The sequence below is a fragment of the Geotrypetes seraphini genome, chromosome 5 (assembly GCF_902459505.1).
Source record: "Geotrypetes seraphini chromosome 5, aGeoSer1.1, whole genome shotgun sequence".
In the NCBI taxonomy this organism is placed as follows: domain Eukaryota; kingdom Metazoa; phylum Chordata; class Amphibia; order Gymnophiona; family Dermophiidae; genus Geotrypetes; species Geotrypetes seraphini.
In genome coordinates, this window is record NC_047088.1 from 149,577,577 (window position 1) to 149,592,481 (window position 14,905).

At 40.8% G+C, this 14,905-nt stretch overlaps 2 protein-coding genes across 3 annotated transcripts in view; one reads left to right on the top strand and one right to left on the bottom strand.

The window, feature by feature from the left end:
- LOC117360702 (cytochrome P450 20A1) overlaps positions 1–8,821 on the bottom strand; it is a 105,250-nt gene extending 96,429 nt beyond the window's left edge. The window contains exons 1-3 of the mRNA XM_033944934.1: positions 8,533–8,821; positions 2,075–2,124; positions 1,707–1,873 (exon numbers count right to left, since the gene is read on the bottom strand). Of these exons, the coding sequence (XP_033800825.1) occupies positions 1,707–1,873; positions 2,075–2,124; positions 8,533–8,604 (289 nt within the window). The 5' untranslated portion in view covers positions 8,605–8,821. The remainder of the gene's footprint in view (positions 1–1,706; positions 1,874–2,074; positions 2,125–8,532) is intronic.
- A 130-nt stretch (positions 8,822–8,951) lies between these two features.
- The window catches only part of LOC117360703 (alpha-aspartyl dipeptidase-like), a 71,744-nt gene continuing 65,790 nt past the window's right edge, over positions 8,952–14,905 (top strand). The window contains exon 1 of one of the 2 annotated variants that reach the window (XM_033944937.1): positions 8,952–9,568. In XM_033944937.1, coding sequence (XP_033800828.1) covers positions 9,468–9,568 — 101 coding nt within the window. In that variant the 5' untranslated portion in view covers positions 8,952–9,467. The remainder of the gene's footprint in view (positions 9,569–14,905) is intronic. The other variant, XM_033944935.1, reaches the window with a different exon arrangement.

Below are 14,905 nucleotides of genomic sequence, written 5' to 3' on the forward strand. Positions count from 1 at the left end.
AACAAATTGTCTGAGTTTCCATTATTTCCTATGGGGAAATTTGCTTTGATATACGAGTGCTTTGGATTACAAGCATGCTTTTGGAACAAATTATGCTCACAAACCAAGGTTTTACTGTATTATAAGGTACGTGCTAAGGTGCTAAATTTGAGACCAGATCTAGGAAAATGTGACTAAAGTTGTGGATCCAAAATGGCTGATTTTTCGTCATGGGTCCATATGCAGTCTGCAAAAGTGTTTGAACTTAGAACTTTTTTATCTACTTTTTTTCACATGAAAGGATGGGGTTTGTATTACAACTTATTTGCTCTAACAGAACTTGGGAAAAGCTCACTTTTTCTTTCTGGTGACTTTAGTCATATTTAGGTGTGTGCATTTATGCCTGTTATTGACAAGGAGGAAGTAGGCATGCCTAAATGTTGGGTGTGTGTATTCTGTAATGGAATCTGAGCACCGTGATGCTATCATAAAATTAGCATCCAGCATGATGCATCTTGGCCTATAAAACTTTTGAGGTCTTTTATAGAATGGCCTATATATATTACAGAAATGCTGGACAGCCTTTTCTGGGCATCTCAGAAGTAATTGTCATGATTTTAGTTACTGACTATATTATACAGACATGGAGGTCCCCAAACTATGGTTGAAGCTGTGAGGAGGAGCAGGAGAATGTTCCATTTTTGCTACCTTCGCTCATAAAAAATAAATAGCATTGAACTAAGAATCCAGTTATTTAGTACTACTCAGGGCTGACCCAAACAATACGTAGGGCCAGGCAATTCATCAAGTAGCAGTTTCTGGAAGGCAATAAAGAGTAGCTGGAATCCAAGCAAAACAAGAGGTCCTGAAATTCACACAAACTTCTACTACTACTTATTATTTCTATAGTGCTGCTAGATGTATGTAGCCCTGTACACATTATATGCAAGTACTTTTCTCTGTCCCTAGTGGGCTAACAGTCCAAGTTGGTTTAGGTTTTTTTTCTACCTCGGGCAATGGAAGGTTAAGTGACTTAAATGCAAAGAAATAGCAGGAGGTATTTTACCAATAGGGAAGGTAGGCAGTTTTCACCCAAGTTTATAGTAGGGTTTCTCAACCCAGTCCTAAGGTTTCATGACATCCTCAACGAGTATGCATAAGATAAATTTGTATACCAAGGAGGTGGTGCATGCAAATGACTCTCATGCATATTCACTGGGGATAAACCTGACTCGCTGGGTGTGCCCCCAGGACTGGGTTGAGATGCATTGCTTTATACCAGATTCATTTTTTGTTTCTTTTTTTACAGTTCATCATTTTTCAAAACAGCCCGTTTACCGAGATGGGAGGAGTAGTGTTGGAGTGATTTTGATTTTTTGAGGATCACAGGAGCCTAAAAGATAATTGGAGGAGGCACAAAGCTGAAGGTTTGCCTAGGGCAGTAGTTCTCAAACTTGGGGGATCATCAGCCAGTCGGGTTTTCAGGATATTCCTAATGAATAAGCATGACACAGATTTGCATGCATGCCATCTCCATTTTATGCAAATCCGTCTCATGCATATTCATTAGGGATATACTGAAAACTTAACTGGCTGGTGATTCCCTAGGACAGGTTTGAGAACATTGGCCTAAGACATGTTATAGTTTGCACTGGCTATTATACTAACTATTTCAAATTCCAGCTCAGTTAAAAAATTAGCAAAATCCAGAACAAAATAAAACCTACATGTCCGGTTTGGGTTAATGTGCTGTTTTAGGAGCTCAACGGAACCCAAGCTAACCACAAGTCGTTGTCCAAACCAGAAAGATGCGACTGGTCCAAACCTCTCATGCAAATTCACCAGGAATTCATGCAGGCTGCCACTGTTCACAATATCCTGAATGTTTCCATCCCTGAGGAAAAATACATATACATATATAGTATTTTTAAAAGGGGCTCATAGAACAGTACAATGAAAAACTAATTTTACATATTTAATAGTACCTGATTACTGTTTAATGAATTGTAAACCATTTTGGGTGAATCTCTTCATGAAAAGGAGTTAATAAATCTTAAAAAAAAAAAAAAAATCTGGAAGCAATTTAACTACTTACTTTTCCTCTGCTGGGGTCAAGCCTGGAATGCCTGAAGCCTGTCTAGAAGCCTACAACATGAAAAAAAATAAATGTTCTATGAAACCGGATGAATCATACTTAATTAAAGAGCTGGCAGGGCAGCATAGATTAAAGCACATAATTATATAAAATCTCAGTTGAGGAAGGTAGAATGTCAGGTGCAATAGGTATTTCCCTGTCCCTGGAGGGCTTACAATCTAAGCTTGTACCTGGTGCAATAAAGCAGTGGTTTTCAATCCTGTCCTGGGGAACCCCCAGCCAATCAGGGTTTCAGGATATCCTTAATGAATATGCATGAGAGAAATTTGACTATAATGGAGGAGACAAGCATGCAAATATGTCTCATGCATATTCATTATCTTAATTTAAAAGAAGCTATTACATACACATATTTTTATTTTCAAATCATTTAATCATTCATAAAATATTATTTGAACTAAATTTAATATTACAAACACTTCACACATATCAAAAAAACCCGCGCCTTCTCGTTTTCCCATAGAAGTCCACCAATAAGTGTTTTTCAATTGTTCAAATAGCTGCTTCTCTTCCTGATAAGATCAATGAGCTGTATTCACCACATACCACTTTACTGAATCCACTGCTGAACGATATGTCTTCATTGAACAGTAATGTGTTAGCTCAGCTCAGCCCTAAAATACAGGTCATCCATGTGCCGATAAATAAAACTGGTTTTTGGAAGTATTCAGAGACTTTTTAGGCTCAAAGGGATGGTTTTGGAGAAGTGGTTAGGGTGGGAAGTGGGCAGGATGTGGGCTGACCTAGACTTAGTCGTCTTGCAGTGATAATCTAAAGTTTTACGAGGTTGCCTGGAAGGAACTTATGCGTTGTGACTTAGACAAAGTCAAAACAGGTATAAGTGCTGCATCAGGTTGCCGCTGAGCTGATCGCAGCAAGGGATCTCCCAGCCACGATCAGTTTAGCGGCCCAGGCAACCCATTCCCCCCCCACGAAGACTACCGGCAGGAGGGATGCCCAATCCCTCCTGCCAGAAATCCCCCATGAACCCCACAAAGATCGCTGGCAGGAGGAATGCCCAATCCCTTCTTCTGAACACCCTCCACGAACCCTGCAAAAATTGCTCCTGCCAGACACCCCTCATGAACCCAGCAAAGATTGCCAGCAGGAATGATGCCCAGACCCTCCTGCCGGACACCCTTCATGAACCCCGAAAGCATCGCTGGCAGGAGGAATGGCCAGTCTCCCTGCTGAAAACCTCCCCCCATGAAAATTCATCAGCAAGAGGGATGCCCAGTCCCTTCTACCAGACACCCCCCAAAAGAAAGACGGCCACTGGACCCCCATCCCCTAGCCCAGTCGGACCCCCCCTAGCCCAGCCCAGGCAGACCCCCCTACCTTTTTTTAGTTGGCCGGCTGGATGCTTCCTCTGTCCATCCGGCAGGCCTGCCTTCACTCAAATAGCTGGCCTTCCCCTTCCCAGTGCATTATGGGATTGGCCAGATCCCTTAGGCCACACCCCCACAGGAGTGGCCTAAGGGATCTGGCCAATTGGAATCTTAGGCCACTCCCAGCACATCTTATAATGCACTGGGAGACTGGCTAAAGATTTCGATTGGCCAGATCCCTTAGGCCCCTCTACGGTAAATCCCATGATGCACCGGGAAGATCCACCATTTGGGTGAAGGTGGGTCAGCTGGAGGAAGCATCCGTCCATCCAGCCAAATGAAAAAGGTAGGGGGATCTGGCTGGACGGGGGGTCCAGTAGCTGCCTACCTTTCAGGGGGTGGGAGGTGTCTGGCAGGAGGGACTGGACATCCCTCCTTCTGGCAATGTTTTTGGGGTTCATGGGGGTGTCTGGCAGGAGGGATTGGGCATCTCTCCTGCCGACGATCTTTGCGGAATGGGGGACAGATTCCCTGATTCTCTAACTAGTATTTATGACACACGCCGATTAGAGAATTGTGGTGTTAGGCGAAGGACTGGCCCCTCCTACGCCTAAAAGGTCTTGTTTTGGGTGTTGGGACTTGGGCAAATTTTTGGTCGGGAATATGTTATAAGTATAAACGTAGTGGCGGTCTGGGTGATTAAATGCCTAGATATAGAAGTAGGCCATTCTCGAAAAAAAGCAACATTTTAGATGTTTTTTTCCAAGAATGGATATCTTTCTACTGCTGACTGTGCGACTAGTGCCTTAAGAGGACTTAGGCCAAAAAAAGACTTAGATTTTTTTTTTTTATTATGCTCCTCCAGATGTCTAAATATAGTCAAACCTTGGATAGCAAGTAACGTAGTTTACGAGTGTTTTGCAATATGAGCAAAACATTTTCTTAAATTTTAACTTGATAAACGAGCTTTGTCTTGCAGTACAAGCATACATACATGTATCACATCAAATATGCACAATATATGCACGGCACATCATGTCTGAACATAATACATGCACCCGCAGTTCAAGCACACACAACATAGTCATATCTCACGCTGAGCGTGGCTGAACACAATAAAAGACATCACGCCCAATTCACCCGCAGTGTAGTGACTGTTTGAAATGAGTGAGATTTTGCAATACAAGTACATACAGTACTGTATTTTCTATTAAAGTTTTTGGGATATGGAACAAATCATCCGAGTTTCCATTATTTTCTTTGGGGAAATTCGCTTTGATATATGAGCATGCTTCTGGAACGAATTATGTTCGCAAACCAAAACTGTATATGTTTTTTTAATAAGATTCTTCTAGGACAGGAGTGTCAAACTCAATCACATAAGGGGCCGAAATCTAAAACATAGGCTAAGTTGCGGGCCAAATCTTTTATTAAGATACTTAGGGGTCCTTTTATTAAGGCATGCTAACTGATTTAGCGTGTGCTAAATGCGCATAATAAAAGGACCCCTTAGTCTTATTAGAAGTATAGGGTTAACAACTCTCTCTCTAATAGATTTTCCCTCCATAGAGGTACCCGTCAAGGCTGTCCTCTTTCACCATTATTATTTGATTTAGCATTGGAACCTCTATTGACAGCTATCAGACAATGTTCCTTAATTAAAGGTATTCCGTCGTCCAATCGAGAGATTAAACTAGCAGCTTACGCTGACGATATTCTTCTCTTTCTAAAAAATCCTCTTATCTCTTTACCTCATTTTATCCACATCGTATCTCAATACTCTCAAATATCTGGATATTCTGTTAATTGGGAGAAATCAGAGATTTTTCCGCTAAATGATCACATTTCCTCCTCAGATCTAGCTCATTTTCCTTTTCCATGGTCACAGGGAGCTGTAAAATATTTAGGGATTTTAATACATAAAGACCCATTACTTGCTCAGGATCTCAATATATCTAAAATCAAAAACTTAGTTTCAAGTACTACATCTCGTTGGTCCCCGCTTTATTTGTCCTGGTGGGGTAGAATAGCCTCTATTAAAATGACCTTAGCCCCACAAATTAATTATACTCTATCTATGCTTCCCCTTCTCTGCCATAAATCATTCTTTCATTGGCTTAATATGAAAATTACTGAATTTATTTGGAACAAGAAAAAACCTCGTATTGCTCTCGCCAAGCTGAAGGCCTCTAAGATTAATGGTGGCTTAAATTTACCTGATTTTTATTATTACTACATCGCCTCCTTAGCCAAATACGGAGCTCACTGGATTGTTGACTCATATCCACAGGATAAACCAGCATGGTTTGAAATGGAATGCTTTTTATGTGCACCACTACACATCTCTTGCTTCCTTACAGTGTCGATACCTAGACACTTGAGAAAATATTCTTTGTTGAGTGCAACGCAACATGCTTTTCAACTATTAGATGCAGCGGCTGAGATCTCTGTTGCTGAAGGCCCACTTATGTCCCTTTGGAATAATTCTAAAATTCAAAATAAGGGTAGATCCCTTTCATGGAAGAGGTGGCAACGGGCAGGGGTGTGGTTTGTTCATCAATTGATCTCCTCCACTTCATTTATCCCATTTGATACTTTTTGTTCTGTAAACTCACTCCCATCCTCTATATATCCCCAATGGCTTACGCTTACTGAAATACTAGCTAATGTACAAATGCGCCCTGACTTTATGACCTCTCAACAAACTACTCGTCACTGGTCTACTTTGGCTTTACTGAAAGGTAGGGCGATATCTCTTTTTTATAGCATCTTAAGAGATCACACCTTCACCTTTACACCTCAATCCATGAACCATTGGGGCTCTATCCTAAAGACCACGCTTTCTGAAATAGATTGGGAACTCTTCTGGTCATCTACAAATCGCCCTCTATTATCCTCAAGAGTTTCGCAATCAATGTTCTTTGTTATGTGGAATGCAGTATGGACTCCATTTCGAATGTGGAAAGCGAAACTGAAACAAGACCCTACCTGTTGGAACTGTTTGAAAGAGCCTGGAACTCTTGATCACATGCTTCTTCACTGCACTATGGTTCATTCCTTTTGGACTCGTATCTGGGACACCATAAAATCTATTACCAAATGTTCAGAAGCTATTTCCATAGACATTATAATCCTTCGTTCTCAACACCCTTGTTTCGCACTATCAAACTGTCCTCCTAAACTTATTGACACCATGATTGTGACAGCTCTTATGCACATTTTGAAAAATTGGAAGTCACCCACACTACTAGACTACACCTTTTGGTGGAACTCCTTAAGCATGTACCACAAATTCGAATCATATGCATATGAAAAGAACACGATATCTCGTTTATCTACAAATTTGGTGCGAAATAAATCACCTTGGTCATTCTTAGATTCATATGTTCATTCTGCCTTGTAGACACTTCTGCCTCTCTCTCTTTCTCTCTCTCTTTCTTTATCTCTCTTTTTTCTTTTTTTATTTCAATTCATCTTCTCTGCTTTTCTATCCTTTCTATTTCTTTTCTTAGCAGTTTCAAATACTCTGAATTCTTCTTACTAATCTACTATATGCAAATAACAGCAATTATGGTTTCTTTTGTTTCTAAATCACTATTTCTTATTCAATTTTTATGTATTTGAACTGCTTTCTGTATATTACTTATAATATTCAATAAAATTAATGAACTAAAAAAAAAGAAGTATAGGGTTACAACCTTTCCAACCCCATGCTGGCTCTATAATGTAAACAAAATAAATAAAAAAATACTTTTCCTCTCTCTTTTAGGTCCTAATTCATGCCTGCTGTCTAACACCAGCTCTGGCAGGATACACATTTCAAATCTGACATATTGTAATCACAAAACAGAAAATAAAATTATTTTTTTTACCTTTTGTTGTCTGGTCATTATTCAAATCATGTTGTGGTCCCAGGCTCTGGTTGTCTTCTGATAACTTGCTTGCCAAGGTCTCCTTCCCTTCCCTTTCCCTTCCCTCCCCCAGAGATCTGGCATCTTTCCTTTTGGCCTGAGATTTGCCCCTCTGTTCCTTCCCTCCCTCCATCCCGGTCTCACATTAAAGCAGCCTGCAGAGGATCGCCGGTCAGTAGTGATCCTAGCAGGCTGCTATCAGCCTCCGCAGCACATTCTCTCTGCTGCGGCCCACCCCCTCCTCCGACATATGGGACCACAGCAGAGGGAACGTGCTGCTGAGGCTACAGCAGCCTGCTAGGATCGCTAAAGCTGACCAGCAATCCTCAGCAGGTTGCTTTAATGTGAGACCAGGAAGCCGCATGAACCTACAGCTGATGCAGCACTTGTACTTGACTGGGTTAAAAAAAAAAGTCTGTTGGCGGGCCAGCTTAAGTGTATATTTATAATTGTCTGGTGGGCCAAGTTTTATTACACCGCGGGCCAGAGTTTAACATGTCTGTTCTAGGAACTATGGCATTGGGATGATCAATTTTAATGATCAAAATCTGCAGAAAAGTCAATGGATACATAAGAATCGCTGCTGGGTCAGACCAGCGGTCCATCGTGCCCAGCACTCCACTCATGCGGCGGCCCTCTAGTCAAAGACCAGCACCCTAACTGAGACTAGCCCTATCTGAGTACGTTCTGGTTCAGCAGGAACTTGTCTAACTTTGTCTTGAATCCCTGGAGGGTGTTTTCTAGACTAGAGATTTTCACACAGTCCTGGATTTCTAATCACCCCATCCTGTTGCATTATGTGATTTACAACACTGATTTCAATGGGCAGAATCAGGCACTAGGGATCCCACTGCTTTGAGTAGAAAGCCAGGACTGTCCCAAAAGTCTCCAGCTTGGAACTGGGTAACTTGACATATCTGAATTGGGAAGTGTGTGTGTGTGGAGGGGGGGGGGAGGGGAGGGGGGTTAGTTCTAGAAATTTAAAGCTAATTAAGAGAGGGGGTGCATTGGTCTGACCCAGAAAGGCTATTCTTGTGTTCATAAGTTCCCCCTAGGGTGCCCTTGCATTGGCCCTGCATCAATATCAAGAAACTCTTTCACTTTGTCAACAAGGAATTTATAACTTGTGTCGGCTTTTGCACCCCATGCTAGCACTCACCGGGTACAGGTACAACACGGCCCCGATCAGCAGCAGCAAGAAAGTGATGGCGAAAATTACGAAGTCTAACATGTTCCCACCCTGATCTCCAGATATCTCTATCCGCTCCTCTGCGAAGAAAAGTGTCACTTCTGCATACTGGGGAAGAACGAAAAGACAGCACACTCGCCCCTCCGTCAATCCGCTCACCCGCTGCCCAGCGTCAACCAGCAGCAGAGGCCCTCCACGTCTGCTGGCGATCGACAGCTCAGGCAGTGACTGGTCAGCCTGCGGGCGGAGGAGTGTGTGTGAGTCCGTGTCAACAATAGCAGAGGGCGCACGCCGACGCCACGCCCCTCACAGGCTAGAGCGGTAGACAACCGAATTCTCCCGTGTAGGTGGCCACGCAGAAACAGATTGAGCGATTTGACCCTGCGCGGCGCCCGTAGAGACAGGTTGCCTTTTTGAAAGCGTGGCAAGGCGTTTCCCGCGGCAGTGTTCCCTTCCGCCTTGTGTTCCTTAATAGTTGTCCTAATTCCATATTGAATTGTGTTGCAGAAAGACTAACAAGAGAAGCGAAACAGTGAATATTAGCAATGTCCTGGTCAAGTGATAAAAAGGGGATTATCTTTGCTTAATAGAAAACAACCCAATTTTAATCCCTCGTGCCTTTTAACGGTGCGGAAGAGAGTAACAGGCTGAAGGCTGTATCTATGATTCCGTTATCTCCCCCCACCCACTTGCCAGGAGCAGCAGTTGTAAAGTATCCTAGTTTGGTAGCATCGTGAACCGGAACTTTGTCCTCGGTCCACTGTGTGTTGCCAAATCTGCAAATCTCAGCACTTCTGCCACTTGCTGAGGAAAGGCTGCGGTGATTTTGTCTGTACTAGTGGCCGTACCCAGCAATAGTAACGCGCTCAGATTGTTTCTAGGGTTGAGAGAGGAAAGTCACGAACATGGGGGTGCAGAAGCGGCTGCTACTGGTTTCCAACTCCACCTTGCATGGAGGAGGATATCTGGAGCACTGTCAGGAGCAGATTAAAAAGTTCTTTGGACAGTAAGTGCAGTGACTATGTTCGTATCAGTCTAAGAAGGATTTAACAGGTGTGCATCTTGTTCTTTTTGGCTATATTCAAGTAACGCCTAAAAAGCCATCTTTTTGAGGTTGCTTTAAAATTCCAAATCTTCCCTTTCTTACTCTTCTCCTTTAACCCTTTCAGGACCATAAGGATCGTAGGCCAATTTTTGTGGTTTTGACGACATTTTTATGGTAAAAAGGGCTTGCAGATGCCAAAAAATTTGATTTTTTTTGTGAAATATCATTATTTTTTTTAAAAAAAATCACACTTCTGGCTTATGGACAGTGTGGCAAGTGAATCTTCTCGTCAATCTGGCAACGACGCTAATGAATGAATGTCGGAACCAATTTGTTTACATAAAGGCAGTATCATATGGAATCCGTACATATCAAATTTAGAACTGTAGACTATCCCAATCAAAATTTATAGGATTTTAAAGTTATGGGACAAATATGTCCCTTGGTCCTGAAAGGGTTAAGAATGTTTGTGGAATAGTTAAATGATTCCTATAGATTTTGTTGTTTTGAATGGATTTATAAGTTCTATGGAGCAGGAAGAGATATGCCTGGTGAGGCCATGGGAATATTAGGAGAATAAAAGAATGTTTTTCTCTCTAGCTACTTCCAGTTTTTTGGATCACTAAAGAGAAAGAATGTAATTTTTATTTAGACAAAATAGTATGCCATAGTTGCATAAATTCTTGTTTTAAATAAAGGCATTGACCTTTTAGCCAACTGAGTGTGGTAAGAAAGAGTCTTAACCATAATGTCAGTTAAGTCAGATCGTGCACAAGCTACTTTGTCTCGTTAGGGAAGTACTAATCTTGGCATGTATGTACTACTGGAGCAGAAACTGATCTGTGTAAGGAGTGATATCTTGTTTAACCCTTTAAGTGGCAGATGGTGAAATGGCTGCTTTACGTAAAGATGTTGAACAAGACCAACAGTGCCAAGATAACAGGCATTTGGAGATGCAGATCTCCCATAAGACTGTGTGGAGAGGTGAAGTTCCTGATGTAGACTTTATTGTTAATACAACTTGATAATCCACAAAAAAATATACATAAGGGACCCAATCCACTAGAAACGTGGGGCCCAACACGGTCCGTTTTTTGACAAAGATGTCTTCTTCAGGGGTCCCTATGGTCCATAAAACAAAACTCGTGGATTATCTACTGATCCGTCTACTGCATAAACATGCAGAGTATACAGATAAGTAGATAATCCACGAGTTTTGTTTTATGGATCACAGGGACCCCTGAAGAAGACATCTTTGTTGAAACACAGACCGTGTTGGGTCCCATGTCTCTAGTAAATTAGGTCCCATATGTATGTTTTTTCATGACTTATCAAGTTGTATTAACAATAAAGTCTATATCAGGAACTTCAACTCTCCACAGAGTCTTTTGCTTTGCTCATATTTCTCTACAGTGGAGTCACTGGGTCAGCTTCTTTGGGTTGATCTCCCATAAGAGCCATAGAAACACATGTTGCTTCTGAGCAACAATGCCAAATAAAGGGTTAAGAGGGCAATTTTTAAAACAGTCTGTCTATCCAGGTTGATAAACTGTCTGAAAATTGCACACATGCTCTCAACATAACTCCAAGGAAATATTCTCAACTGTGTATTTATTTTATTTACCAATACTTTTCTATCTTGCCTCATTCCATAATACCAAGGGAATTACAATTGTAAATCAGATAAAACAATATTGAATAATTTAAAACATACAAATGAAAAAAAAAATTCCCCAATAACATTTATTCTTCAGCGTAATTAACATTTTTGTTACTATCCTTGAAAACCTCTCTCTCGGCATGTGGGTCGGGGCAGAACATTATGCACATAAGTTGAACTTTCAGAGCAACATCTTTTATTTTTCATTGAAGTTTCACCCACACAAAGAAACAATTGCAAAATGCCAGTGGATAGTTTTCAAAGGGAAAGTAGGCATTCTCTTTTCCTTTTGAAAATTAGGTGCAATGTGCTATGGACTTTGCACCTAGATAGTGAGTTGGAAAGGGGTTACTGGAAATCATAGTTCAAGGAAGTAACATTAAAAAAGAGGCTATTGGGAGGTGTAGTCCCAGGAATGCTCAGCCAGAGGCCTACTTACCTGCCCTCAACAGCATCATAGGTGTTATCTTATGTGTGCAGTACTAAATCCTTTACGAGTAGGAAACATGAAAATAAAAATCCCTGACTGCAAAAGAAGCTTATTTCTTATAGTTAGCATTGTGAAATTACTACGGTAGCTATATTTTTCAAAATATAGATGTTACTTTTACTATCATTTTTGTAGTCCTTTACAGATAACACTGAAGAGATTTGTTCATGCTTTTTGGAGTGTAAAATCTAGTCAAGGGACACAGACAAGATGAAGATCTCTTATCGCTCTAGTGTTCTAAAATGTTAAAAAACTGTACATATTGTACAGTACTAGAACATGCTATGGTTTTAAACATTTTCCACAAACTCTCTGTTTATTTGTATCACTGTGATGCCTACCTGGGATACTGGTAAAAAAAATGGTGCAGCCTGCCCTGAGTTAATTAGAATCACAATGAAACAACTAGGGAGGGTACGCCATCAGAATCTTCTAATGTCTGCTCAAGAATGATGCAAAAAAAAAAAAAAAATCCATACAATCTATTTTTGTTACACTGTTGCTGGGTTTCTCATTAATAATGGAATAGTATTTTTTTTCTCACATTTCTAGAACAGGTTTCTTATCATCACTTATGGATTTGGTGTTATCTTTGAACCCTGTCTAAGTTTAAACTGTCTTGCTCAGCACATTCAAATGCAGTGTAGACTTTCTGCTTTTGTCTTATCTAAATTATCCCTAGATTAATTATTAAGTACTTTAACATTGTCTTTAATGGTTAAAAATAATTAAATTGGATTGAGACTGTAAAGGAAATTTCATACTTACTAAAACATACAGCAAATTTAACTGAAACTTTCATTTATTAAAAATGTATTCATTTTCTATAAAAACAAACAAACCCCAATGTCCTAAACAGGTTACAAAATTAAGGTACATATTAAATAAATTAAACTTTAAACTTAAACTTTAAAAATATATTAAGAACAATGTAAAATCCATTTTCAGTTGTATATTATTTATTTGATCACACTTATATATTACTTTCCTTTAACACGCAAAGTAGTTCACAATACCTATCGTTCCTGCCCACCCTTTAATCCCACTCTCAAACAAATCTGTTCCGTACAGTGTAAAATTCCTAAACTAGCTGCCCCCTATGCCTGGAATAAATTACCTGAGTGCGTCTGCCAAGTCCCTTCCCTTGTTTATTTTTTTTAAATTTATTTATTTATAATTTTTCACAAATTGTTTAACAACAATCTAAAGAAATTAACAATTGAAAAAGAAAATAATTATATTAAATTATATATAATAATTCCACATATATGACTAATCAGAGGCCACATATTGAAGAGAGAGTCCATCACCTCCAAGGGAAGTTGGATCTAAAAGAAAAGAAAAACTCATGCAAATTACAGAGTGCGGTTGGATTTAACCATCTGTCTGGATAGAGGACTGTATGGAAGGATCTGGAGCTCTAGACGCCGTCTTACCCTCTAAAAAGAAATTTAATTGGTCAGGGTCATAAAATATATATCTAACATTCTGGTAGGTAAGACAGCATTTGCAGGGAAAGCGTAACTGAAAGGTTGCTCCCATATTCAAAGTTAACTGTCGATAGGCCAGGAATTTCTTCCGTCTGGCTTGCGTCAATTTTGATACATCAGGGAATATTGAAACTTTGGAACCGTGAAATTCTGCATTCTCAGTCCTATAGAATAAACGGAGAACTGCCTCTTTATCCTGAAGAAAAACAAAGGTTACCAGTAAAGTTGCTCTAACAATTATTTCTTCTTGAATTGATGTTTCCAGCATACCAGTGAGATCCAAGTCTCCTGATACAGTCCCTTTGCTTTTCTCTTCTTTGGGAATATTCAAATAGTATAGCTTTTGGAGCGGTGGCATATTATTTTCAGGAAATTTCAACACTGATTGTAAGAAGGAATTAAATAAGTCTCTTGGAGTTTGAAATTTGGATACCGGAAAGTTCAACAGTCTAAGATTTAAATTTCTATTTGCATTTTCCATTTTTCTAACCAGCAAAGACTTTTCCTTCAAATGTAAATTCATAAAAGCCTTTATTTCTGACACTGATTTTTCCAAATTGTCCGTTCTATTGGACTGCTTTTGGAGTTTCTCTTCCAAGTTTTAACTTGTAAATTAGTATTCTGTGTTGAAGAAAAAAGTTGAGAGCATACCTTATGTATTGATTCAAGTCCACTCCAGATTGCTTCCATATCGATGACTTCAGGTCTTACTAGAGGAGGGGGCAAAGATATTCCGGGGATTACCCCATTAGCTCGCTGCTCCTCTGTCCCTGCTTCCTCACCAGCAACTGCTCCTCCATTCTCCATTGTCGACTGCAAGAGAGTCGGCAAGCCGTGGAATACTTCCGGGGTCAGGGGTGAGTTCAGCAGCGTCAACGGAGAACTCGTCTCCGGCACCTCCTGCGCTGCCGACGGCGTCCCCGACATCCTCCCAGGCCGCGGAGGAGCTCCAGGACCCATAGAGCTAAGCGAAATCTCGCTCTCCAAGACTGAGGTCTGCCCCCCTCGGTCAGCGGATGTGCCTGATCCAGCCGGTGTGGCATACGCTGTAATTGCCACCTGTCTCGCCGTTGAAGTACCAGATGAGGCTGGAAGAATGCCTCTCTGTTTGCCTCTGCGCTTAGGCATAGTTAAGGTAAAAAATTTTAAATGAAATAGAAATCGCCAAAGCCAAGCAGGAGCAGCTTTCAAGGGTGACTCACTCCGTCGCCATCTTGGATCTCTCTCCCATCGCCATCTTGGATCTCTCTGCCCTTGTTTAAAAGCAGACTGAAAACCCACCTTTTTGATATAGCCTTCAATCCTTAACCCTACTCCTCTGCCCTCTAACCCAGACAGTTGATTAACCGTTCCCCTTAACTGTTTCCATGACATCCTGTTTGTCTGTCTTGGCTGTTTAGATTATAAGCTCTTTCGAGCAGCGATTGTTTTCTTCTTCTTTGTGACTCTGTACAGTGCTGCGTACATCTGGTAGTGCTATAGAAATAAGTAGTAGTAGTAAGGAGACAGAGACTGAAAACGTTGTGTGCTCGGCCCCTAAAGGGCACCATGCAGCTTTAGAACCTCAGTATTTCTCTGTATACAGTAAATAGTGATGGGTGGACTGGACAGCTCCTGAACTGATTCTGGAGAACAGCTCCTGGGCAAGTTGGAAGTTG